Source organism: Choloepus didactylus, chromosome 5 (genome assembly GCF_015220235.1).
Source record: "Choloepus didactylus isolate mChoDid1 chromosome 5, mChoDid1.pri, whole genome shotgun sequence".
Lineage (NCBI taxonomy): Eukaryota > Metazoa > Chordata > Mammalia > Pilosa > Megalonychidae > Choloepus > Choloepus didactylus.
The window spans coordinates 145,736,158-145,757,864 of record NC_051311.1 but is presented as its reverse complement, the minus strand read 5'-3'; the positions used below and the strand labels follow the sequence as shown (position 1 = coordinate 145,757,864).

General features: G+C 38.9%; 1 protein-coding gene across 2 annotated transcripts in view; it reads left to right on the top strand.

The window, feature by feature from the left end:
* The window catches only part of HERPUD2 (HERPUD family member 2), a 63,568-nt gene that overhangs the window by 13,368 nt on the left and 28,493 nt on the right, over positions 1–21,707 (top strand). For both annotated transcript variants that reach the window (XM_037837066.1, XM_037837065.1), the window contains exons 3-4: positions 83–160; positions 20,540–20,653. In XM_037837066.1, coding sequence (XP_037692994.1) covers positions 83–160; positions 20,540–20,653 — 192 coding nt within the window. The remainder of the gene's footprint in view (positions 1–82; positions 161–20,539; positions 20,654–21,707) is intronic.

The following is a 21,707-nucleotide window of genomic DNA, read 5'->3' as shown; positions in this document are numbered from 1 at the left end:
TTTTGCAAATGTATGATATGTCCCAGCCTTCAATTTTTATAATTAGAAAAAGTTGAATTCTTCTTTTTGTCCCATTTCTTAGTTGACTAAGGATCAGAGACTGGTGTATTCGGGCAGACTTCTTCCAGATCACCTGCAGCTGAAAGATATTCTCAGAAAAGTAAGCTTTTCTATCACTATTTGATACCTGATACATTCAGAGTGTGAATGGAGATAAGTTTTGAAGTTTTACTGATACTCATCCAGTTCAGTTTTAGATACTTAAAATCATAGTACCATAGTACCGTAGTAGGTAAAGGTAAATTAGAAAGTGAAGAACATAATGATAGATTCCAATTAGTTTAGGTAACAGTTTTGTACATCCATCCGATCACTAGATCTGAAATAGGATCATATATTTATGTCTGAAATAGGATCATATATTTATGTTTAGGTATTTATTGTCTTTTGTAGGAACACAGTATTGCAGGAGTAGAATGTTCATGTAGTGGTAAGGGTTTTCATTGATACCATTCTCTCCTCTGAATACCCCTTTGACCAAACAGCTTGATTTTTTAATACAAGTAACTTGGGTTAGGAATTTAATTTCAGGATGGGAAATAGAATGAAACCCAACTGATTCACCAGTTTGCAAACTTTGAATGCTAGTGCTCAAATCAGAGATAAAATATATTTCAGTGTAATTTATTGACCGTTACCTTGTATGCTGATTATTTTAAAGGCAGATTTTAGCTCATGTTCTTTTGTGGAATTTACTGTTAGAACCTTTCTGCATTTAAAATGCTGCTTTTTATTTGTGAATATAGCAAAGTTGAATAAATAGCTTATGTTTTGTCTTAGTTCTTAAATCTTTTCTTTTAAAGCAGTTTTATTGAGATAGCATTCACACACCATATAATCCATCCAAAGTGTACAATCAGCGGCTCACAGTATAATCAGTTGTGCCTTCATGAACACAATCAATTTTAGAACATTTTCATTACTCAAAAAAAAAAAAGGATAAAAATAAAGAACACCCAAAACACCCCCTACCCTCTTTCCCCTTATTATTTATTTATTTTGGTCTTTATTTTGTTACTCATCTGTCCATGTACTGGATATAGGGAGTGTTAGTTGGCAAAGTTTTCACAATTACACAGTCATACTGTAAAAGCTGCATACACAGTCATCTTCAAGAATCAAAGCTACTGGATTACAATTGAACAATTTCAGATATTTCCTTCTAATTATTCTAATACACCAAAAACTAAAAAAGTGTATCTATATAATGCATAAGAATAATCTCCAGAATGACCTCTCCACTCTATTTGAAATCTCTCGGGCACTGAAACTTTATTTTGTTTCATCTCTCTTCCCCCTTTTGGTCCAAGAAGGCTTTTTTGGTCCCAGAATGCCAGGGCTAGGCTCTTCCCCAGGAGTCATGTCCCATGTTGCCAGGGAGATTTACACCCCTGGGAGTCATGTCCCACGTAGTAGGGAGGGCAGTGAGTTTACCTGCAGAGTTGGCTTAGAGAGAGAGAGAGGCCACATCTGAGCAACAAAAGAGGTTCTCTGGGGTGACTCTTAGGCATAATTGTAAGTAGGCTTAGTTTTCCTTTGCAAGAATAGATTTCTTAAGGGCAGGCCCCAAGATCAAGGGCTTGGCTTTTTAAATTGGTAGTCACCAGTGCTTGCCAAGAATATCAGGGTTTCCCCAGGTGGGGAAGTTTAATATTTACACATTTTTTCCCAGCCCCTCAAGGAGGCTTTGCAAATATTTTATAATCTCTGCCGAGGTTACTCTGGGATGTATCAGGGCATCACACTAACCTGTACAAACCAAAAGATCTCACTCCCTATTCAAGGTTCCATGGTAATTATGGTGTTCGAATAAACTGACCATACAAGTTAAATTGGATAGTGTGCCACAGAAAATATAAATTTTGCTCCAAATGAACATCTCTTTCTTTGGTCTCATATAGAAGTTGAAGTTTTAAAACACAGTTGATACCGTCCTTTACTCTTTAGTCTTATTTGCCTTGGTCCTAACCAGATCAGCTTCATTCATATTTCTAATTGAAGTCTGATCTCTTTTTCATATTTTTTAACAGTTGCTGTATGGGGTAATGCTGATATAGCTGCAGAACTCTAGCGCTGATTTTCAGGTGTCACACAAATACCCGAATTTCCAGGAACAGCCAGGTTATTCACAAAATGCTCAGCATCTCAGAATTTAAAAATAACCATAACAACTCAGGAATTGATGTGACTGCTGTAAGAGCCTACAATTGGGGAACTTTTATAATAAACCTTCCCCTGATAACCTATACTCTTGAATTCAATTCTCAGAGTTTGCATGCTATATTTAGTCCATATTAGTGAGGTGTTATAACATTTGTCTTTTCATTTCTGGCTTATTTCACTCAACATACTGTCCTCATTTCATTCACTTAGTTGCATGCGTCATAACTTCGTTCCTTCTTGCAGCTGCTCAGTATTCCATTGTATGTATACACCACAGTTCACCCTTCTGTTCATCAGTTGATGTACCCTAGGCCACCTCCATCCATTGCAAATCGTGAATGCTGCTGCCATAAACACCAGTTTGCAAATGTCCATTCATGTCCCTGCTCTCAGTTCTTCCAAGTATATACCTGATAATGGGGTTGTAGTATCATATGGCAACCCTATACTTAGCCTCCTGTGGAACCACCACATTGTACCCCAGATAGGCTACATCATTCTACTTCCCTACTGACAGTGAATGGGTACCTCCCTCTCCACATTTTCTCTAGCACTTGTCTATTTCTGTTTATTTTTTAAACAGTTTTATTCACACACCATGCACTCCATCCTAAGTAAACAATCAATGGTTCCTGGCATAATCACATATTTATGCATTCACCACCACAATCTGTATGAGGACATTTCCATTTCCTCCACAAAGAGAGAAGAAAAAACCACAAAGAATAAAAAATAAAAAAATAAAAAATAAAATGAAATATAAAGGAGAAACACCACCACCACCAAGAATCCATACCCCCGTCCCTTATATCCCCCTTACTGACATTCAGCTTTTGTATATTGATTTTGTTACATTTCATGGAAGTGTATTACAATGTTACTGTTAACTATAGACTCTAATTTATATTGATTTGTATTTTTCCATATACTATCCCATTTTTAACACCTTGCAATGTTGGCATTCATTTTTTCTCCTTCATGTAAAAACATTCTTGTATTTGTACATTTGTTCACTATCATGGTCCACTCTAGGTTTTGCTAAGTTATACAGTCCCAGTCCTTATCCTCTTTCTTTCCTTCTGGTGCCATACATGCCATTAGCCTTCCACTTTCAACCATACTCATGCTCATCTTTGTTCAGTGTACATAGAATATTGTGTTACCATCTGGTAATGTTGTGCTAGCCATTTCTAGATATTTATAATCAATTTGTATTGAACATTCTGTACTCCTTCAGCATCAAATACCCAATCTCTACCCTCTTTTTATTGCCTGGTAACCTGTGTTCTCAACTTTAACTCTCAAAGATTGCTCATTAATGTTCGTTCATATTAGTGATTTTCTCTCACTTTTTACCCTTACTGATAGTCTTCATTTCTACCCTTTTTTCCAAACCTCTCTCTTCTGTCTTTTCCTATATGCTGTAGTGCTCCCTTTAGTATTTCTTGTAGTGCAGGTCTCCTGTGTGGGAATTCTGTGGATAAAAAACTTGTCAACTCTGCTTGTGCTTCAGCATGCATATAGGTAGAAGACTGCCTTTGTCTAAACTCCTGTCGAAGACGGTGGGAATGTCTTGCTTTGCTATGCTATGTTCTTGCATGTAGTACATTCCACTCCCAAGACCAGGCTTATCTGTTGTCTACTTGCCTGTCGATCTTTGTGTCATAAAGGTCAAAATGTCCTGCCTGCCCTCCTGCCTCCCTAAATAGCCTTGAGTGCCAGCACGTCCCCCTACCCCGAAAATCTCAATAAAAACCAAGATGAGAATCGCTCAGGACACCCTCCCTTGAGTTGTTCTCACTCTCTCCTCTCTTGACTTTTGTCTCAAGTAATTCATTGCATCACTGTGGTTACTGCTAGATAGAAAACCATACTCCTGTTCACAAATTCTCTCAGTGTCTGTCTGTTTGAAAACATTTTTAAACTCTCCCTCATTTTTGAAGGACAGTTTTGCTGGATATAGAATTCTTGATTGGCAGTTTTTCTCTTTCAGTATCTTAGATGTTTCATACCACTGCCTTCACACCTCCATAGTTTCTGCTGAGAAATTCGCATATAGTCTTATCAAGCTTCCCTTTTATGTGACAGATTGCTTTTCTCTTGCTGTTTTCAGAATTCTCTGTCTTTGACATTTACAGTCTGATTAGTAAGTGTCTTGGAGTAGATCTATTCTGTTTGGGGTATGCTGCACTCCTTGGATCTGTAATTTTATGTCTTTCGTAAGAGATGGGAAATTTTCAGTGATTATTTCCTCCATTATTGTTTCTGCCCCCTTTCCCTTCTATTCTCCTGAGACACCCACGACACAGCTATTTGTGCACTTCATACTGTCATTCAACAACCTTAGACCCTACTCACATTTTTCCATTCTTTTCTCTATCCTTTTGTGTGTGGGATTTCAGATAGCCTGTCTTCTAGTTCACTGATTCTTTCTTCTGCCTGTTCAAGTCTGCCTTTGGAAGTCTCCATTGTGTTTTTCATCTCTTCTGTTGTGCCTTTCATTCCCATAAGTTTTGTCATTTTTTATAAGAAATTTTATTTTGAGATAAATTCAAACTTACAGGAACAGTTGCAAAAACAGTACAAACCCCTGCATAGAACTCCAGTATACCCCGACCCCCCTCCCCCGATACCCTGATCCACCACCTTTAACATCCTGTCACACCACCATTTCTTTCTTTCTTTCCCTCCCTCCCTCCCTCCTGATCATCCATCATCTATTGTTCTGTCTTCTGAACATGTGAGAGGAAGCTGCACACATCCTTGAAAAAACAATATAGTTCACATATACATTTCCCATGAACAAGAACATTCTTTTATGCAATCCCATTAAACATAGCTAAGAAGTTCAAGAAATTCAACCTTGATACAAAGCTTACATTCTGTATTTCCTTTTTTTTTTTTTCCCCTTATGTCCCATCTGTGTCCCTTTGAGCCTCCTCTCCTCCATCCTCAGATCCCATCCAGGATCATTCTTGGCATTTAATTGTCATCAATTTAGACTTTTTTTTTTTTTTTTCAATTGTGGAAACATATATACAGCCTAAATCTTCCCATTCCACCCCCTCCCTAGCATTCCATTAGTGAGATTAATCACATTTAGAATGTTGCAATGCTGTTACCTTCACACCATCCATTTCTAGAAGTTTCCCTTCACCCCAAACAGAAAACCTACACTCATTTCTTAACTCCCCATTGCCCCTTCCCCCACTTCTCGGAACCCCTATTCTACTTTTCATCTCTATGGTCATAGTCTCTGATATTTTCTTTGTGTTTACCGTGGGGCTTAAATTTAACATCTAAAATCTCTAACAATCTTGTTTTTCTTTGATACCACCTTAACTTGAATATGACACATAAACTGTGTTCCTATACTCCCTCATTCCCCCACTTTTATGTAGTTCTTGTTAAAAATTACATATTTTACGCTGAGTCCAAAACCACTGATTTATCATTACAGTTTATGTATTTTAGATCCTGTAGGAAGTAAATAGTGGAGTTACAAATCAAAAATACAGTAGTATTGTCATTTATATTTACCATGTGATCTTTAGTGGTACCCTTTATTTCTTCATTTAGTTTCAGTCAATTGTTTAGTGTCTCTTCCTTTCAGCCTGCTCAACTCCCTTTAGCATTTCTTGTAGGACTGATCTACTGGTGGTGAAGTCCCTCAGCTTTTTTCTCTGTCGGTAGGGCTCCCTTTAGTATCTGAAGTAGGGCTGGTCTTTTATTAGCAAAATCTCTCAGCATTTAATTGTCTGTGAAAAATTTAAGCTCTCCCTCAAATTTGAAGGAGTTTTGCTGGATAAAGTATTCTTGGCTGGAAATTTTTCTCTCTCAAAATTTTAAATATGTCATGCCACTGCCTTCTCGCCTCCATCATGGCCGCTGAGTAGTCACTACTTCGTTTTATGTTGTTTCCTTTGTATGTGGTGAATTGCTTTTCTCTTGCTGCTTTCAGAACTTGCTCCTTTTCTTCAGTATTTGACAGTCTGATCAGAATATGTCTTGGAGTGAGTTTATTTGGATTTATTCTATTTGGAGTTCACTGGGCATTTATGCTTTGTGTATTTATATTGTGTAGAAGGTTTGGGAAGTTTTCCCCAACAATTTCTTTGAATACTCTTTCTAGACCTTTACCCTTCTCTTCCCCTTCTGGGACACCAAAGAGTCTTAAATTTGGACGTTTTATTTTATCTATCATATCCCTGAGATCCATTTCGATTTTTTAGATTTTTTCCCCCATTCTTCCTTTTGTTCTTTCATTTTCTGTTCTGTGGTCCTCAAGGAGGCTGAGTTGTTTTTCGACTTCCTCTAATCTTGTATTATGAGTATCTCGAGTCTTTTTAATTTGGCCAACAGTTTCTTTAATTTCCATAAGATCTTCTGTTTTTTAATTTACTCTTGCAATTTCTTCTTTGTGCTCTTCTAGGGTCTTCTTTATGTCCTTTATATCCTGTACCATACTCTTCTTCATGTCCTTTATATCCTGAGCCATGCTCTTGTTGCCTGTCTGTAATTCTTTGATTATTTGTGCCAAGTACTGTGTGTCTTCTGATCTTTTGATTTGGGTGTTTTGGTTTGGGTTCTCCATATCGTCTGGTTTTATCATATGCTTTAAAATTTTCTGTTGTTTTTGGCCTCTTGGCATTTGCTTTACTTGATCCCTGATTTGAGAGAACTGCAGCTTGGTGGCATACACTTTCTCTAACTGGCCAGCAGATGGCGTCCGTGAGTCACCGATTCCCCTCAAGTCAGTTCTCCCCCACTTGGTATTTGTGGTGTGTGGGGGTCTGATTCTTGTGGGGTCCAATTGGTGCACCAAGTTTGGGTGTGTTGCTGGTGCCGTCCACCCTGAATGTGGGGTGTGTGTCTGGGTGGTTAGGCAGGGAGGACACCTTTAATAATCAAACCTCTGAGGTGTTCCCAGAGATTTAAGGCTGTTGCAGGAGCCTAAGCCTTCATTTCAGTCTTTCCACTGATTGTCCTTGGTATTTGCATACGGTCCCTGGGGTTTCCGAGTGGTTCCCCCTTCCCAGCTGTGCTTTTCCAGGACCTCTGCTGAGGGAGGGCTGCGCCATGTCACTAGCGTGCGACGGCCCACCAGGGAAGCCCTGGGTTGCTGGGCCATGCAGGGGCGCTCCCAGCCTGCTTCAAAGATGGTTGAATGGGACGCGTTAACATCCCCCTTTTCGCACAGCTCCGCCCTCCCAGCTCTGGGACAATCAGCCATGGGTGTATAAAAGGCCACTGTCCATGGCCGATATTGTGTAGTGCTGAGGGAAAGATTCCCTGTCACACTGGGTTCCTTGGCGCGGCTCTGGTCTGTGGGTCTGGCCCCGGGCAGGAGCGTCCCCTGCCCGCTGGGGAGATGGTTGCAAGGAATGTGATTTTTTTTCTCCTTTTGGCTCCCCTCTGCTCTTCTGGTCTCGAGACAGTGAGCAGTGGGTGTGGGAAGGGGTATCCTCCATGCCAGACACCGGGGCGTTAGCCCAGCCCACTCCTGCCATGCTTCACTGCGTGGCTCTCCCCGTCGTATTTGCAGCCGCTCCTGGGCTTTTTTTTTTTTTGAAGAACTAGTCTGTCTCCAAACACCAGCCCACCGTTTCCCCATACCGCAGAACGGCCGCAGGACTTTTGGCTGGCTCACTTGCTTGTTTCAGAATGCAGGCTTCTGGTTTCACCAAATGCATGTTCCCTGTGGATTTAGCAAACCTTTTCTGGCTGGTGCATTGCTGGAAGTGGTGTTCTGGGTCACTTTCTGGTTTTTATCTAGTGTTTTTTTATAGAGGTGTTTTTTTTTGCCCTGTCTCACCTAGCCGCCGTCTTAGGTTCTCTGTCATTTGTTTTTTAAAACTTTCGAGTTCTTCATTATGTTTGCCAAATGTCTTCTTTATATCCTTCATCTCTTTTGCCATCTCTTCCCCCAATTCATTGATTTGATTTTGAATTGATTTAGCATGTTTGTTTGGACATCTTTAATTAGTTGTTGCAACACTTGTATCTCAGTTGAGGTTTAAGTTTGTTCCTTTGACTGGGCCATATCTTCATTTTTTTCTATTGTGTCTTGTAATTTTTTTTTGGTGTGTAGACACCCTAGATTAGTTCATTCTAGAGGTCAGAGAGATGGTCTGAAATTTTCTTTTCTTGTAGTATCTTTGTCTGGTTTTGGTATTAGGTTAGTGTTGGCTTCATAGGATGAGTTAAGTAGTGCTCTCTAGTCTTCATTTTTTTGGAAGAGTTTGCTCAGGAATGGTATTAATTCTTCTTGAAATGCTTTGTAAAATTCACCTTTGAAGCCATCTGGTCCTGGGCTTTACTTTCTTGGTAGATTTTGATGACTGATTCAGTCTCTTTATTTGTCATTGGTTTGCTGAGGTCTTCTGTTTCTTCTCTAGTCAGTGTAGGTTGTTCGTGTGTTTCTGGGAAATTGTGCATTTTATCTAAGTTGTTTACTTTGTTGGCATTCAGTTGTTTATAGTAACCACTTAGCATCTTTTTTACTTCTTTGAGGTCCATGGTAATGCTCCCCTGTATTCATTTCAGATTTTATTTATTTGTAGCTTCTCTGTTTTTGTCTTTGTCAGTCTAGCTAAGTAAGGGTTTATCGATTTTATTGATAGTCTCAAAGAACCAACTTTTGGTTTTATTGATTTTCTCTATTTTTTTTAATTTTCCATTTCATTAATTTCTGCTCTAATCTTTGTTATTTATTTCCTTCTGCTTGCTTTGGGATTAGTTTGCTCTTCTTTCTCCAGTTTCTCCAGTTGTTCATCTAGTTCGTTGGTTTTAGCTTGTTCTTCCTTTTCAATATAGGCATTTAGGGCTATAAATTTCCCTCCCAGCACTGCCTTCACTGCATCCTGTAAGTTTTGATTTGTTGTGTTCTCATTCTCATTCGTCTCAAGATACTTACTGATTTCTCTTGCAATTTCTTCTTTGACCCACTGATTGTTTAAGAGAGTGTTGTTTAACCGCTATATATTTGCATATTTTCTTGTTCTCCGTTTGTTATTGATTTCAAGCTTCATTCATTATGATCAGAGAAGTGCTTTTATAGTTTCATTCTTTTGAATTTCCATGGAGAATGTTCTGTGAACAACTGAGAAGAATGTGTATCTTGCTGTTTAGGGGTGCAATTTTCAATATATGTCTATCAGGTCTAGTTCATTTATCATATTATTTAGTTTCTGTGTTTCTTTATTGATCCTCTGTTTCGATGTCCTGTCTGTTGGAGAGAGTGGTGTGTTGAAGTCTTCCACTATTATGGTGTAGTTGTCGATTACTCCCTTCAGTTTTGCCAGTGCTTGCCTCATGTACTTGAGGGCACCTTGATTAGGGCACAGGTATTTATGATTGTTATTTATTCTTGGTGAATCGCCCCTTTTATTCATACATAGTGCCCTTCTTTATCTCTTATAACATTTTTGCATTTAAAATCTGTTTTGTCTAATTCTAGTAGAGCTAACCCAGCTTTTTTTTTTTTTTTCGTCACTACCTGTGTGGAATATCCTTTTCCATCCTTTTCCTTTTTGTGCCGGTTTGAATGTATTATGTCCCCCAAAACCCCTTGTTCTTTGATGCAATCTTGTGGGGGCAGACATGTTAGTAGAGATTAAGTTGGAATGTTTGGATTAAGTTGTTTCCATAGAAATTTGCCCCACCCAACTGTAGGTGATGACGCTGATTGGATAGTTTCCATGGAGGTGTGGCTCTGCCCATTCAGCATAGGCCTTGATTAGTTTACTAGAGCACTGTATAAGCTCAGGCAGAAGGAGCAAGCTTGCTGTAGCCAAGAGGGACACTTTGAAGAAGGCACAGAAGCTGAGAGAGTAGCTGCAGATGAGAGACAGTTTGAAGATGGCTGTTGAAAGCAGACTCTTGCTCTGGAGATGCTAAGAGAGGACACATACCCCAAGAGCAATTGAGAGTAACATTTTGAAGAGGAGCTGTGCCTAGAGAGGAATGTCCTGGGAAAAAGCCATTTTGAAGCCAGAACTTGGAGCAGACGCCAGCCACTTGCCTTCCCAACTAACAGAGGTTTTCTGGACGCCATTGGCCATCTTCCAGTGAAGGTACCCGCTTGTTGATGTGTTACCTTGGACACTTTATGGCCTTAAGACTGTAACTGTGTAACCGAATAAACCCCCTTTATAAATGCCAGTCCACTTGTGTTTTGCATCCCGGCAGCATTAGCAAACTAGAACACTTTCTACCTATTTGTATCTTTGGTTCAAAAATGTGTCTCTTGTAAATAGCATATGGATGAATCATGTTTTTTAAACCTTTATGCCAATCTTTGTTTCTTGATTGGGGAGTTTAATCCACTAACATTCAAAGTTATTACTTTAAAGGCAGTTCTTAATTCAACTGTCTTATCCATTGGTTTTTATTTGTCAGATCTATTCTTTTCTCTCTCTTTTTATACTTTAAGTTACCCCTATCAGTACTCTTCAATTCTGTACCCTCCTCCAGACCTCTGTCTCCTCTCTTTTCTTTTCAGCCAACAGAACTCCCTTTAGTGGTTCTCATAGTACTGGCCTCTTATTAACTAACTCTCTCAGCTTCTTTTTATTGGTGAATATTTTAAACTCTCCCTCATTTTGGAGGGACAGCTTTGCTGGATAGAGAATTCTTAGCTGGCAGTTTTTCTCCTTCAGTATCTCAATATATCATGCCACTGCCTTCTTGCCTCCATGGTGTCTAATGAGAAATTAGCACTGTGCTAGTTTGAATCTATTATGACCCCCAGAAAAACCATGTTCTTTAATGCAGTCTTATGGGGGAAGACTTATTAGTCTTTTGATTAGGGTGGAAACTTGATTGAATGTTTCCATGGAGATGTGACCCATCCAACTGCGGTGAGACCTTTTGATTAGATCATTTCCATGGAAGTGTGAACCCACTCATCCAGTGATTAGTTCACTGGAGTACTTTAAGAGAGCCCATGGAGAGAAGGAGCTCAGAGAAGCTGAGAGAGACATTTTGGAGAGAAGCTAAGAACCGACACAGACCCAGATGTTTGGAGAAACTAGGGATGCAGACAGAAAGATGTTTGGAGATGCTAGGCTAAGAGATAAAGCCCAGAGTTTGCCCCAGAGAAGCTGAGAGAGGACCCCCAGATGCTTAGAGAGAAGCACCTGGGAGAACAAGCAAGGATGCACAGGAGGTGAGAGAAAGAAGCTAAGAGACACAGAACCCCAGAGACATTTTGGAGAAAGCCATTTTGAAATCAGAACCCAGGAGCAAAGGACCAACAGATGCCAGCCATGTGCCTTCCCCACTGACAAAGGCGTTCTGGACCCCATTAGGTCTTGTTGATTCCTTAGTTTGGACACTTTTATGGCCTTAGAACTGTCAACTTGTAACCTAATAAATACCTTTTGTAAAAGCCAATCCATTTCTGGTATTTTGCATAATGGCAACTCTAGCAAACCAGAACAAGCACCTAGTCTTACTTGCTTTCCGTTGTATGTGGTGAATCACTTTTCTCTTCCTGCTTTCAGAATTTTCTCCTTCTCTTTGGCATTTGACAGTCTGATTACTATGTGTCTTGGAGTGGGTCTATTTGGATTGATTATGCTTCGAGTATGTTGGGCTTTTCAGATTTGCATATTATGTCTTTAATAAGGGTTGGGAAATGTTCAGCCATTATTTCTTTAAATATTCTTCCTGGCCCTTTACCTTTCTCTTTTCCTTCTGGGACACCATGATGTAAATATTTGTGCACTTGGTGTTGTCAATCAAGTCCCTGAGACCCTACTTAAATTTTTCCTTTTTTTTTCCCCATTTGTTCTTTTGTCTGTCTGAATTTGGTTGATCTGCCTTCTAGCTCTCTGATTCTTTCTTCTGCCTCTTCAAATCTAATGTTGTGTGTCTCCGGTATATTTTTACTTTCATCTACAGTGTCTGTTATTTTCATAATGTTTGTTATTTTTCTAAATATTCTTTCAAATTCTTCCTTATGCTCTTCTAGTGTCATCTTAATATCCTTTATCTCTTTATACACATTTTCCTACATTTCTTTGATTCAGGAGATATGTTTGCACAACTTTGATTAATTGTTCCAGATTCTGTGTCTCCTCTGACTTTTTGGTCTGTTTCTTTGACTAGACCATTTCTTCTTGAGTTGTAGTATGCCTTGTGATTTTTTGCTGATAGCCGGTTATATGATTGTTTTGATGGGTCTGTTCTGAAGGTCGATTTATCTCTCTTGTCTAGGGTTTAGATGTTGCCTGGGTTTGTGTTAGGGCACTACTTTGACAGTAGGGTCGTCCATATTTCTCAGCCAGAACAGGTTAGGTACCCATGCAGGGAGTGTAGACCAGCTCTGACTGGCCTGGGATAGGGTCTGGAGAGGCTCAGAAAAGCCCTGTAATTTTCCCCTGTACATTTTGGCCTGCCCAGAAGATGGTGGGGCTCTTCAGTGACTTAATAATCCTCTGAAGATGTTGACCTCCTGGAGCCCTGACAGCATTTGAAGCTGTGGGGTTCTTGTGCTCTCACTTTGCTGGCCATTATCTGTCTGTCTCAGTGTGGGACTCTGTCCCCTGCTGTACTTGCGGCAGAAGACTCCCATAGTCGCCGCAGTCTGTAGCCGTCCCTCAGGCAAGGATCAGGCCATCCACTGCTGTTTCCCTCATGGGTAGCAGATGAGCACCAGGACCCATGGCTGGAATCACAGTATCTGTCCATGTTTTCTCAGAGTCTTCATCCCTCACTGATCTGAGCCTTGAAATGTCCTCCCCTGTCCCCTGGGTTCCAGAATAGTTGATTTGGGCAGTTTCTCCCAAGCTACTTGCTGCTTTTGGAAAAGATTTTGCCATTCCCTTCCTAATCCTCCATTTTGAAAACTTTTCCTTGTTGTCCTTTTATATTCTGCCCTCCCCCAGTGGCTTAAGTACTGCTGTGGGTCCCTGTGGGCTTGGTTCTCTGTGTCTGGATATAGGTGGGTCTCACTACTGTGAGAGACTTTATAGTCTGTGTCCCCAGTGGGAGGTGGGAAAGATCCTGGCTGCTGCCTCTGGGCACTTCCTGAGTTGTGTGGGACTGAGTGAGGGGGAAGGGAGAGGACTTGCTTGTTCGGGATGGACGTGGACATTTCCTACCTGATATTTTTTCCTTTCTTCGATTCAGCATTTGTGGGATCCTTCTCCAGTCTTTACCTTCGTCTAGTGTTCTGAACAAGTGAGAATCCTTTTTTTGCTGAATCTCTAGGGAGAGGTTTTCAGTAGTTGTCTTTCATTGCCATGTTGATGATGTCACTCTAGTTTTTTTTTTTTTAATTGAGATTTTTCAGATAGCATACAACTATCCAGAAATCCAAAGTGTACAGTCCATTGCCCACTGCACCACCATACAGCTGTGCATCCATCAACATGATTTTTTTTCAATTTTTAGAACATTTTCACTACTACAGAAAAGAAATAAAGACTAAAAATAAAAAGGAAACTCAGATCCTCCCATACCCCTAACCACGCCCTCCTCCATTATTGATTCATAGTTTTGGTATAGTACATTTGTTACTGTTGATGAAAGAATGTTAAAATACTACTAATATAGTTTGCAACAGGTATAGATTTTTCCCTGTATGCCTCTCTATTATTAACCTCTAGTTATAGTGACATACATTTGCTCTAGTTCGTGAGAGAGATTTCTAATATTTGTGTAGTTAATCACAGACATTGTCCACCACAAGATTCACTGTTTTATACATTCCCATCTTTTAACCCCCATCTTTCCTTCTGGTGATATACGTGACTCTGAGCTTACCCTTTCCACCACCTTCACACACCTTTCAGCACTGTTAGTTATTCTCATAACATGCTACCATCACCCCTGTCTTTTTCCAAACATTTAAGTTCACCCTAATTGAACATTCTGTTCATAATAAGCAATTGCTCCCCATTCTTTAGCCTCATTTCTATATCCTGGTGACTTACATTTCATGTCTATGAGTTTACATATTATAAATAGTTCATATCAGTGAGACCCTGCAATATTTGCCTTCGTGTGTCTGTCTTTTTTCACTCAATATAGTGTCCTCAGGGTTTCTTCATCAACCCATTTCTTTTAAGATGGTTTTGTTTTTAACACCGTATAGTCATGTATTTATGTATTGAGCACTGTCACCACTGTCGCCACTCTCTATATAAGGACATCTCCATTTACTTGATAGCTAGAAAGTGACAGAAGGAAAGATAGCATTAACCTAAAGTAGAATAAAGAGTCAGACAACATCACCAATGCCAGGATTCCCATACCCTTCCCTTATTCCCCTCCCCCACATGCATTTAGCTTTGGTATATTGCCTTTGTTACATTAAAAGAAGCATAATACAATGTTTCTGTTAATTCTGGTCTCTAGTTTGCATTGATTGTATTTTCCTCCCAATCCCACCCTGTTTTTAACACCTTTCAATGTTGACATTCATTTGTTCTACCTCATGTAAAAACATATTTTTACCTTTTGTTAGAATCGTTGAGCAACCTAGGTTTCCCTGAGTTACACAGTCCCAGTCTTTATCATTCGTCTTTCCTCTTTCAACCATTTCACAGTCATCATTGTTCAGTATACTTACATTGCTGTGCTACTGTCTCCCAAAATTGCTTTCCAGACCTCTCACTCCTGTCTTTTCCTTTCTGTCTGCAGTGCTTCCTTTAGTGCTTCCTGTAGAGCAGGTATCTTGTTCACAAACTCTGTCATTGTCTGTTTGTCAGAGTATTTTAAGCTCTCCCTTATATCTGAAGGATAGTTTTGCCGGATATAGGATTCTTGGTTAGTGGTGTTTCTCTTTTAGTATCTTAAATACATCACCCCACTTCTTTCTTGCCTCCATGGTTTCTATTAAAAAATCCACACATAGTCTTATCAAGCTTCTTTTGTATATGAGAGATTGCTTTTCTCTTGCAGCTTTCAGGATTCTCTCTTTATCTTTGATGTTTGATAATCTGATTATTAAGTGTCTTGGTGTAGGCCTGCCTATTCAGATCTGTTCTTTTTGGGGTATGCTGCGCTTCTTGGATCTGTAATTTTATCTCTTTCTTAAGAGATGGGAAATTTTCCTTGATTATTTCCTCTATTATTGCTTCTGCCCCTTTTCCCTTCTCTTCTCCTTCTGGGACACCAGTGACACGTAAATTCTTGCTTTTCATTTTGTTTTAACTTCCCGGAGATGTTGCTCGTATTTTTCCATTCTTTTTTCTATCTGTTCTTTTGTGTAGGCTTTCAGTTGCCTTGTTCTCCAGTTCCTGAGTCTTTTCTTCTGCCTCTTGAAATCTGCTGTTGTATGTTTCCAGTGTGTCTTTTCATCTCTTGTGTTGTGCCTTTCATTTCCATAGATTTGGTTTTTCGAGCTTTCAATTTCTACCTTTTCAATTTCTGCCTCATTATATGGTTCAGCTCTTTTGCCATGTCTTCCCTAAACTTTTTGAATTGACTTATTATTAGTTGTTTCAATTCCTGTATCACAGTTGAAGTGTACGTTTGTTCCTTTGACTGGGCCATAACTTCATTTTTCCTAGTGCAGGTTGTAGTTTTCTGTTGTCTAGGCATGGTTTCCTTGGTTACCCCAATTAAGTTTTCCCAGACCAGAATGGGCTCAGGTCCCAGAAGGAAGAAATATTCAGTATCTGGTTTCCCTAATGGTGTGTCTTAGAAAATTGGTGCACCCTATGATGCCTCAGGTCGCTGTGCTTTTCTGCCCAGCAGGTGGCGCCTGTTAGCCTGTAATTCTTGACTGGTGTGAGGAGGTGTGGCTGTTTTTCCCCAGGCTCTGGGGTCTGGTTCTGAATGGAAGGCAGGTAGTAGAGCTAGGCTCCACCCCTTTTCTCTTAGAGAAGATAGACCCCTCTATGGGGAGGTCATTAGCATTTCAATGGTCTCTCTCTGCCTGTGCTATCTCCACCCTGGTCTGGGTCACAGCACTGGGAACTGAAAATGATTGAGGCTTTCTCCACCGAGCCAAAAAAGAAACAGAAAGTCCCCTTCGTAGCTAGTCCGTGGCGACCTTCTGGCTCTCCAAGGTCTGTCGTCACCCAAAGCCTCTGTCTGCTTATTGGGGATTCATAGCTCATAGTGAGCAGTTCACACTTGATAATTGAAACCCCAGTTGGAGCTCAGCTGAGGTATATTTGTTTGCCAGGAGAGAGCTTCCCTCTAGCACCACGAAGCTTTGCAGCTTGGGCTGGGGTGGGGGTGGGGGCGGTCTCCCGACTTGGATCTGCAGTTTTTACTTACAGATTTTATGCTGTGATCTCAGGCATTCCTCCCCATTCAGGTTGGTGTATGATGAGTGGATGGTCACGTTTTTCCCCCCACAGTTATTCTGGATTATTTACTAGTTGTTTCTGTTTTTTTTCAGTTGTTCCAGGGGGACTACTTAGCTTCCACTCCTCTTTATGCCGTCATCTTAGGTCCTCCTCTGATCTCCACTTTAGTTGTTTTTAATTAATTTTTTTGTTAGAAAAATTGTAGGTTTATAGAAATATCATGTATAAAATATATGAAATAAAGAGTTCACATATTTGTTATAATTCATGAAAAAACATTTTTATTGTATCATTTTGTATAATCCATCATTTGTAATAGGGCTCATTGTGTTGCACAGTCCTATATTTTTCTTCTGATTTTTATTCCAGTAGCAAGTATATGACTTAAAATTTCCCCTTTTAACCACATTCATATATTTAATTCATTGTGGTTAATTACATTTACAATGTTGTGCTACCCTTACCACCATCCATTACCAAAACTTTATAATCAGTCTCACATTTTAAGCATTAACTTCCCATTCCCTATCCTGAACCCAGCCTGTGATAACCTATATTGTAGATTTTGACTCTATGATATGCTTATTCTAATTATTTCATCTCAGTGAGATCATACAATATTTGACCTTTTGTGTCTGGCTTGTTTCACTCAACATGATGTCTTCAAGGTTTGTCTGTGTTGTCACAGGCATCAGGACTTCATTCCTTCTCATTGCTGAATAATATTGCGTTGTATGTGTATACACATTTATCCATTCATTGGTTGATGGATGCTTGGGCTGCTTCCATCTTTTGGCAGTTGTGAATAATGCAGTGAACATCAGTATACAAATATCTGTTTGAGCCCCTGCTTTCAATTCTTTTGGATATATACTTTGTGCTGGGATTGCCAGATCATATGGTAGTGCTATACTTAGGTTTATGAGGAACTGCCAAACTGTCTCCCACTGCAGTTTTTTAGTCATTTGTGTATTCTATTTGGAGAAATGTCTATTCAGATCTTTTGCCCATGGTTTGTCTTTCAATTGTTGAGTTACAGGATTTCTTTATATATTGTGAATTTAAACCCTTATTGGATATGTGGTTTCCAAATATTTTCTCCCATTGAATAGGTTGTCTCTTCACTTTGGTGACAAAGTCCTTTGATGCACAGTTTTAAATTTTGATGACGTCCCACTTATCTGTTTTTTCCTTCATTGCTTGTGCCTTGGGTATCGAGTCTAAGAAACCATTGCCAAACACAAGATCCTGAAGATGCCCTTCTACATTTTAAGTTTTATAATCCTGGCTTTTACATTAAGGTCTTTGATCTATTTTGAGTTAGATTTTGTATAAAGTGTGAGATAGGGGTTCTCTTTCATTCTTTTGCTTATGGATATCCATTTGTTGTAGAGGCTTTTCTTTCCCAATCGTATGGACTTGGCAGCCTTGTCTGAAATCAATTGGCTATAGGTGTGAAGGTCTGCTTTTGAACTCTCAATTCGATTCCATTGTTTGACATGTCTATCTTTGTACAAGTAGCATGGTGGTTTGACCAGTGTAGTTTTGTAATATGCTTTAAAGTCAGCTCCAACTTCATTTTTCCTTTTCAAGATGTTTTTGGCTATTCGGAGCCTTTAACCTTCTGAATAAATTTGATAATTGTTTTTTCCATTTCTGCAAAGTAGGCTGTTGTAATTTTGATTGGGATTGTGTTGAATCTGTAAATCAATTTGGGTGGAATTGACATCTTAATGATATTTAGTCTTCCAGTCCATGAACACAGAATGTCCTTCCATTTCTTTGGGTCTTCTTTGATTTCTTTTAGCACTGTTTTGTAGTTTTCTGTTTACAAGTCCTTTCCACCCTTGGTTAAATTTATTCCTAGATATTTGATTCTTTTAGATGCTATTGTAAATGGAATTTTTTCTTGATTTCCTTTTCAGCTTGCTTATTACTAGTGTTTAGAAGCACTATTGAGTTTTGTATGTTTATCTTGTACCCCACTACTTTGCTGAACTTGTTTATTATTATAGTTTTGTTGTCAATTTTTCGGGACTTTGAAATCTATAGTGTTATGTCATCCACAACTAGTGAAAGTTTTACTTCTTCCCTTCCAATTTTGAAGCCTGTTATTTCTTTTTTCTTGCCTAATTTTATGGATAGAACTTCCTGTACTATGTTGAATAACAGTGGTGACCATGGGCTTCCTTGTCTTGTTGCAGATCTTAGAGGGAAAGTCTTTCACCAGATAGATACTATAAGAAAAGAAAATTAAAGGCTAATTTCTCTTATGAATATAGATGCAAAATCCATTACAGAATACTTGCAAATCGAATCCAATAGCACATCAAAAGAATTATGCAACCTGATCAGGTGTTTTTTTCCCCAGGTATGCATGGTGGTTCAACATAAGAACATCAATTAATGTAATATACCGCATTAGCCAATAGGAAGGGAGAAACCACTTGATTAGAAAAGGCATTTGACAAAATTCATGATCCTTTCTTGATAAAAACACTTAGAAAAATAGGAATAGAAGGAAACTTCCTCAACATGATAACAAGCATATATGAAAAACCCGTAGTTAACATTATACTCAGTGGTGAAGACTGAAAGATCAGCCCGAGGTGAATGTGAAGTGCAGGGTCCTCACTTTCTTTTCTGAACCTGTATCTCGTCAAGGGCTTGTGTTTGCTTGTGGCCTTTGGAATTTTCCTGTTTACAGGAATTTGAATGCCCCCTCTTCTCCTATGAAATAGACTTTGTCTCCCTTCCTGTTACACTGTTGTATGACTTAAAGCAGGTAATCCTTTGCTCCAAGCCACTATGACTTAATGTTTCTTACAGTGCGTTAGCTGTCTCCAAGCTGCTTTTGCCTGCAGAGTAAGTTCTGGTAGGGTGAGTCAGAGACAGTTTCCTTGTTCAGTCTTTCAGGCCGCCACTTGATCGATTGGAACTTACATACAGTGCTCTTCCCCACTCCCCCCCACCTGCCCCCAGTATGCACATAGTGGTTACTCTGCTGCCTCCGGAGCAGGGCCGGGAAACCATAATGGGATTGTAGGCTGGCCCCACATTTTTGGAAAGAAAGGGGTGGTGTGAAGGGTTTGACAAGGGTACCATGAGTTTCTCTTAATACTGTTAAAGGCATATTTTCTTTGATTTGGCCTTTACTCTGTTACTGCAACTCTCAAACTGTTTTCCACTGTTTTGAGGAAGGTGACTGCCTGTTTTTCTTAGTTTTTCAAGGAGTCTGTGAGGTAACGGCACTCTGGAGTGTCTTACACTGCTATCTTGGTCAACCAGCCCTCCCTCCCCCCTTGTTTTAAATCAGTCTCTCTTTCTCTTTTTAATTGCTGACTCACCTTTCATTCTCTGTCTTCTTAATCTCTCTCTATCTTACTTAATTGTTCTTTATGAATAAGTATATATGTATTCATGATGTCCCTAAGCTAAAATGCCAACTCTAATCTTATCTTAGGGTATTTTCCCTCAGTCATAGTTCTAGGTTTGTTGAAACACATGTAATATTTACAGAATATAGTTTAAATATTTGCTTTATATCTGTGTATAATTGTAGATAAAAACAGTTTTTGACGTTAAAAAACTGCCAAAAAATTACAGAGTACCTAGCTAAAATTAAGCCAAATGAGATTATGATGGAAGTATTTTCAGTACTCAGTGTTTGTAGGCCTAAGCTTTAAGGTGCCCATTACAGTTTTGATATTAAGATCTTTTTATACTGAAGTAATAAACTGCATTGACACAATTTACTGCATTGTTTGGTTCAAGATTGCTTGGTATACAAAATAATTCTTTTTTAATGTAGCAATTACTGAGTGTTTAGACTGTGTTCCTAGCATGGAGAAAATATTGAATTTCAAAATGTCCCAAATATTAAAATGGCAAAATACCTTCAAATGACAACTATTTATTACTAATAAAATGGCTGCAGAGGAACATAAATGTGAGTTAAGTATTTTAGCTTTTGAGTTAAGTATTTTAACTTTTGAGCCATACATTTTCTGATTCTGCCCTTTAAATGTAATCTTCTTTAATTTTAGCAAGATGAGTATCATATGGTTCATCTAGTATGTACTTCTCGGAGTCCTCCCAGTTCTCCAAAATCCAACACCAGTAGAGAAGGTCATGAAGCACTGGCATCCGGCAGCAGTTCTGTGAGTTGTTTTGGGAGGAGTAAACATTGAAATTTTCTGATTATCCTTTTTATGCTTTTAAAACTAAATGAAAAACAGTACAGTTGGAACTTATGGGATTTGAGACTGTTTTGAACAGCTAACTTTGTTTTGAGATCCAGTATACAACATTGTTATTCTTTGAAACCTGTTCGCTATGAGTTACAGTTAGCTTCATGGCCAGTCAGTAATAGAGCCTATCTACAGGGGTTAATTACTGAAATATTCTGAAACCAAAATTATAATATGGTTATATGCTATAAACTCAGGCCAGTGATGTTTCAGGAATATTTACAGTATTTGATAGTTTATTATGTTTTATTGGTGGTGGATTAAATTGTTTAAATTCTAAGTATGCTAAATCTTCTTGAAATAGACTGCTTGACCAAGAATTCTGTTTTTTAAAATGCCAGAATTTGGGTACACATTCCATCTGCCTAGGGAAGAATTATTTAATGTATTAAGCTCTTTCTTGGGTATTCTCTTCCTCCTTATTTCCCATCCTTCTAAAATTGTTTTGGAAGTTTTGTTTTTTTTTTTTTAATGATTGAACTTCTCAACTTAGACATTCTCTCCAAATTTTCAAGACATTGTCCCTAATCTTTTTTTTTTTTAAATGTCAAATTAGTTTTGACTTCCCCAAAAAACCTTGTATGATACCTGTGGGAATGAGAGAAAAGGGCTGGGATGACTTGAAGTTTGCTATGAATTTTGCTAGCCAGGAGCTTTCCTACTGCACCATTTAATTTCCTTATCAAAAATCTAGCCAAAACTTTAAGAAGAGGAGTGGCAAAGGTGGTAACTAGTGGAAAGATCTTCCAGTGGTATGAGGTTCTGTTATTAGTCTTTAAGCATAGTTGTCTTGCTCCATTTTTTTGTTGAGAAAGAATCTGCTGACTTGATTGACTTGTCTAGTGGTTCCTCAGCCATGATTTCATGTCATTAGTACATGTACTCAGTTTTTCAAGGCATCTTATAAAGCTAAAAATATCAAAGGAAAGTTAGGTTGAATTCTCTTTACTTTTTCTTGGCTCAA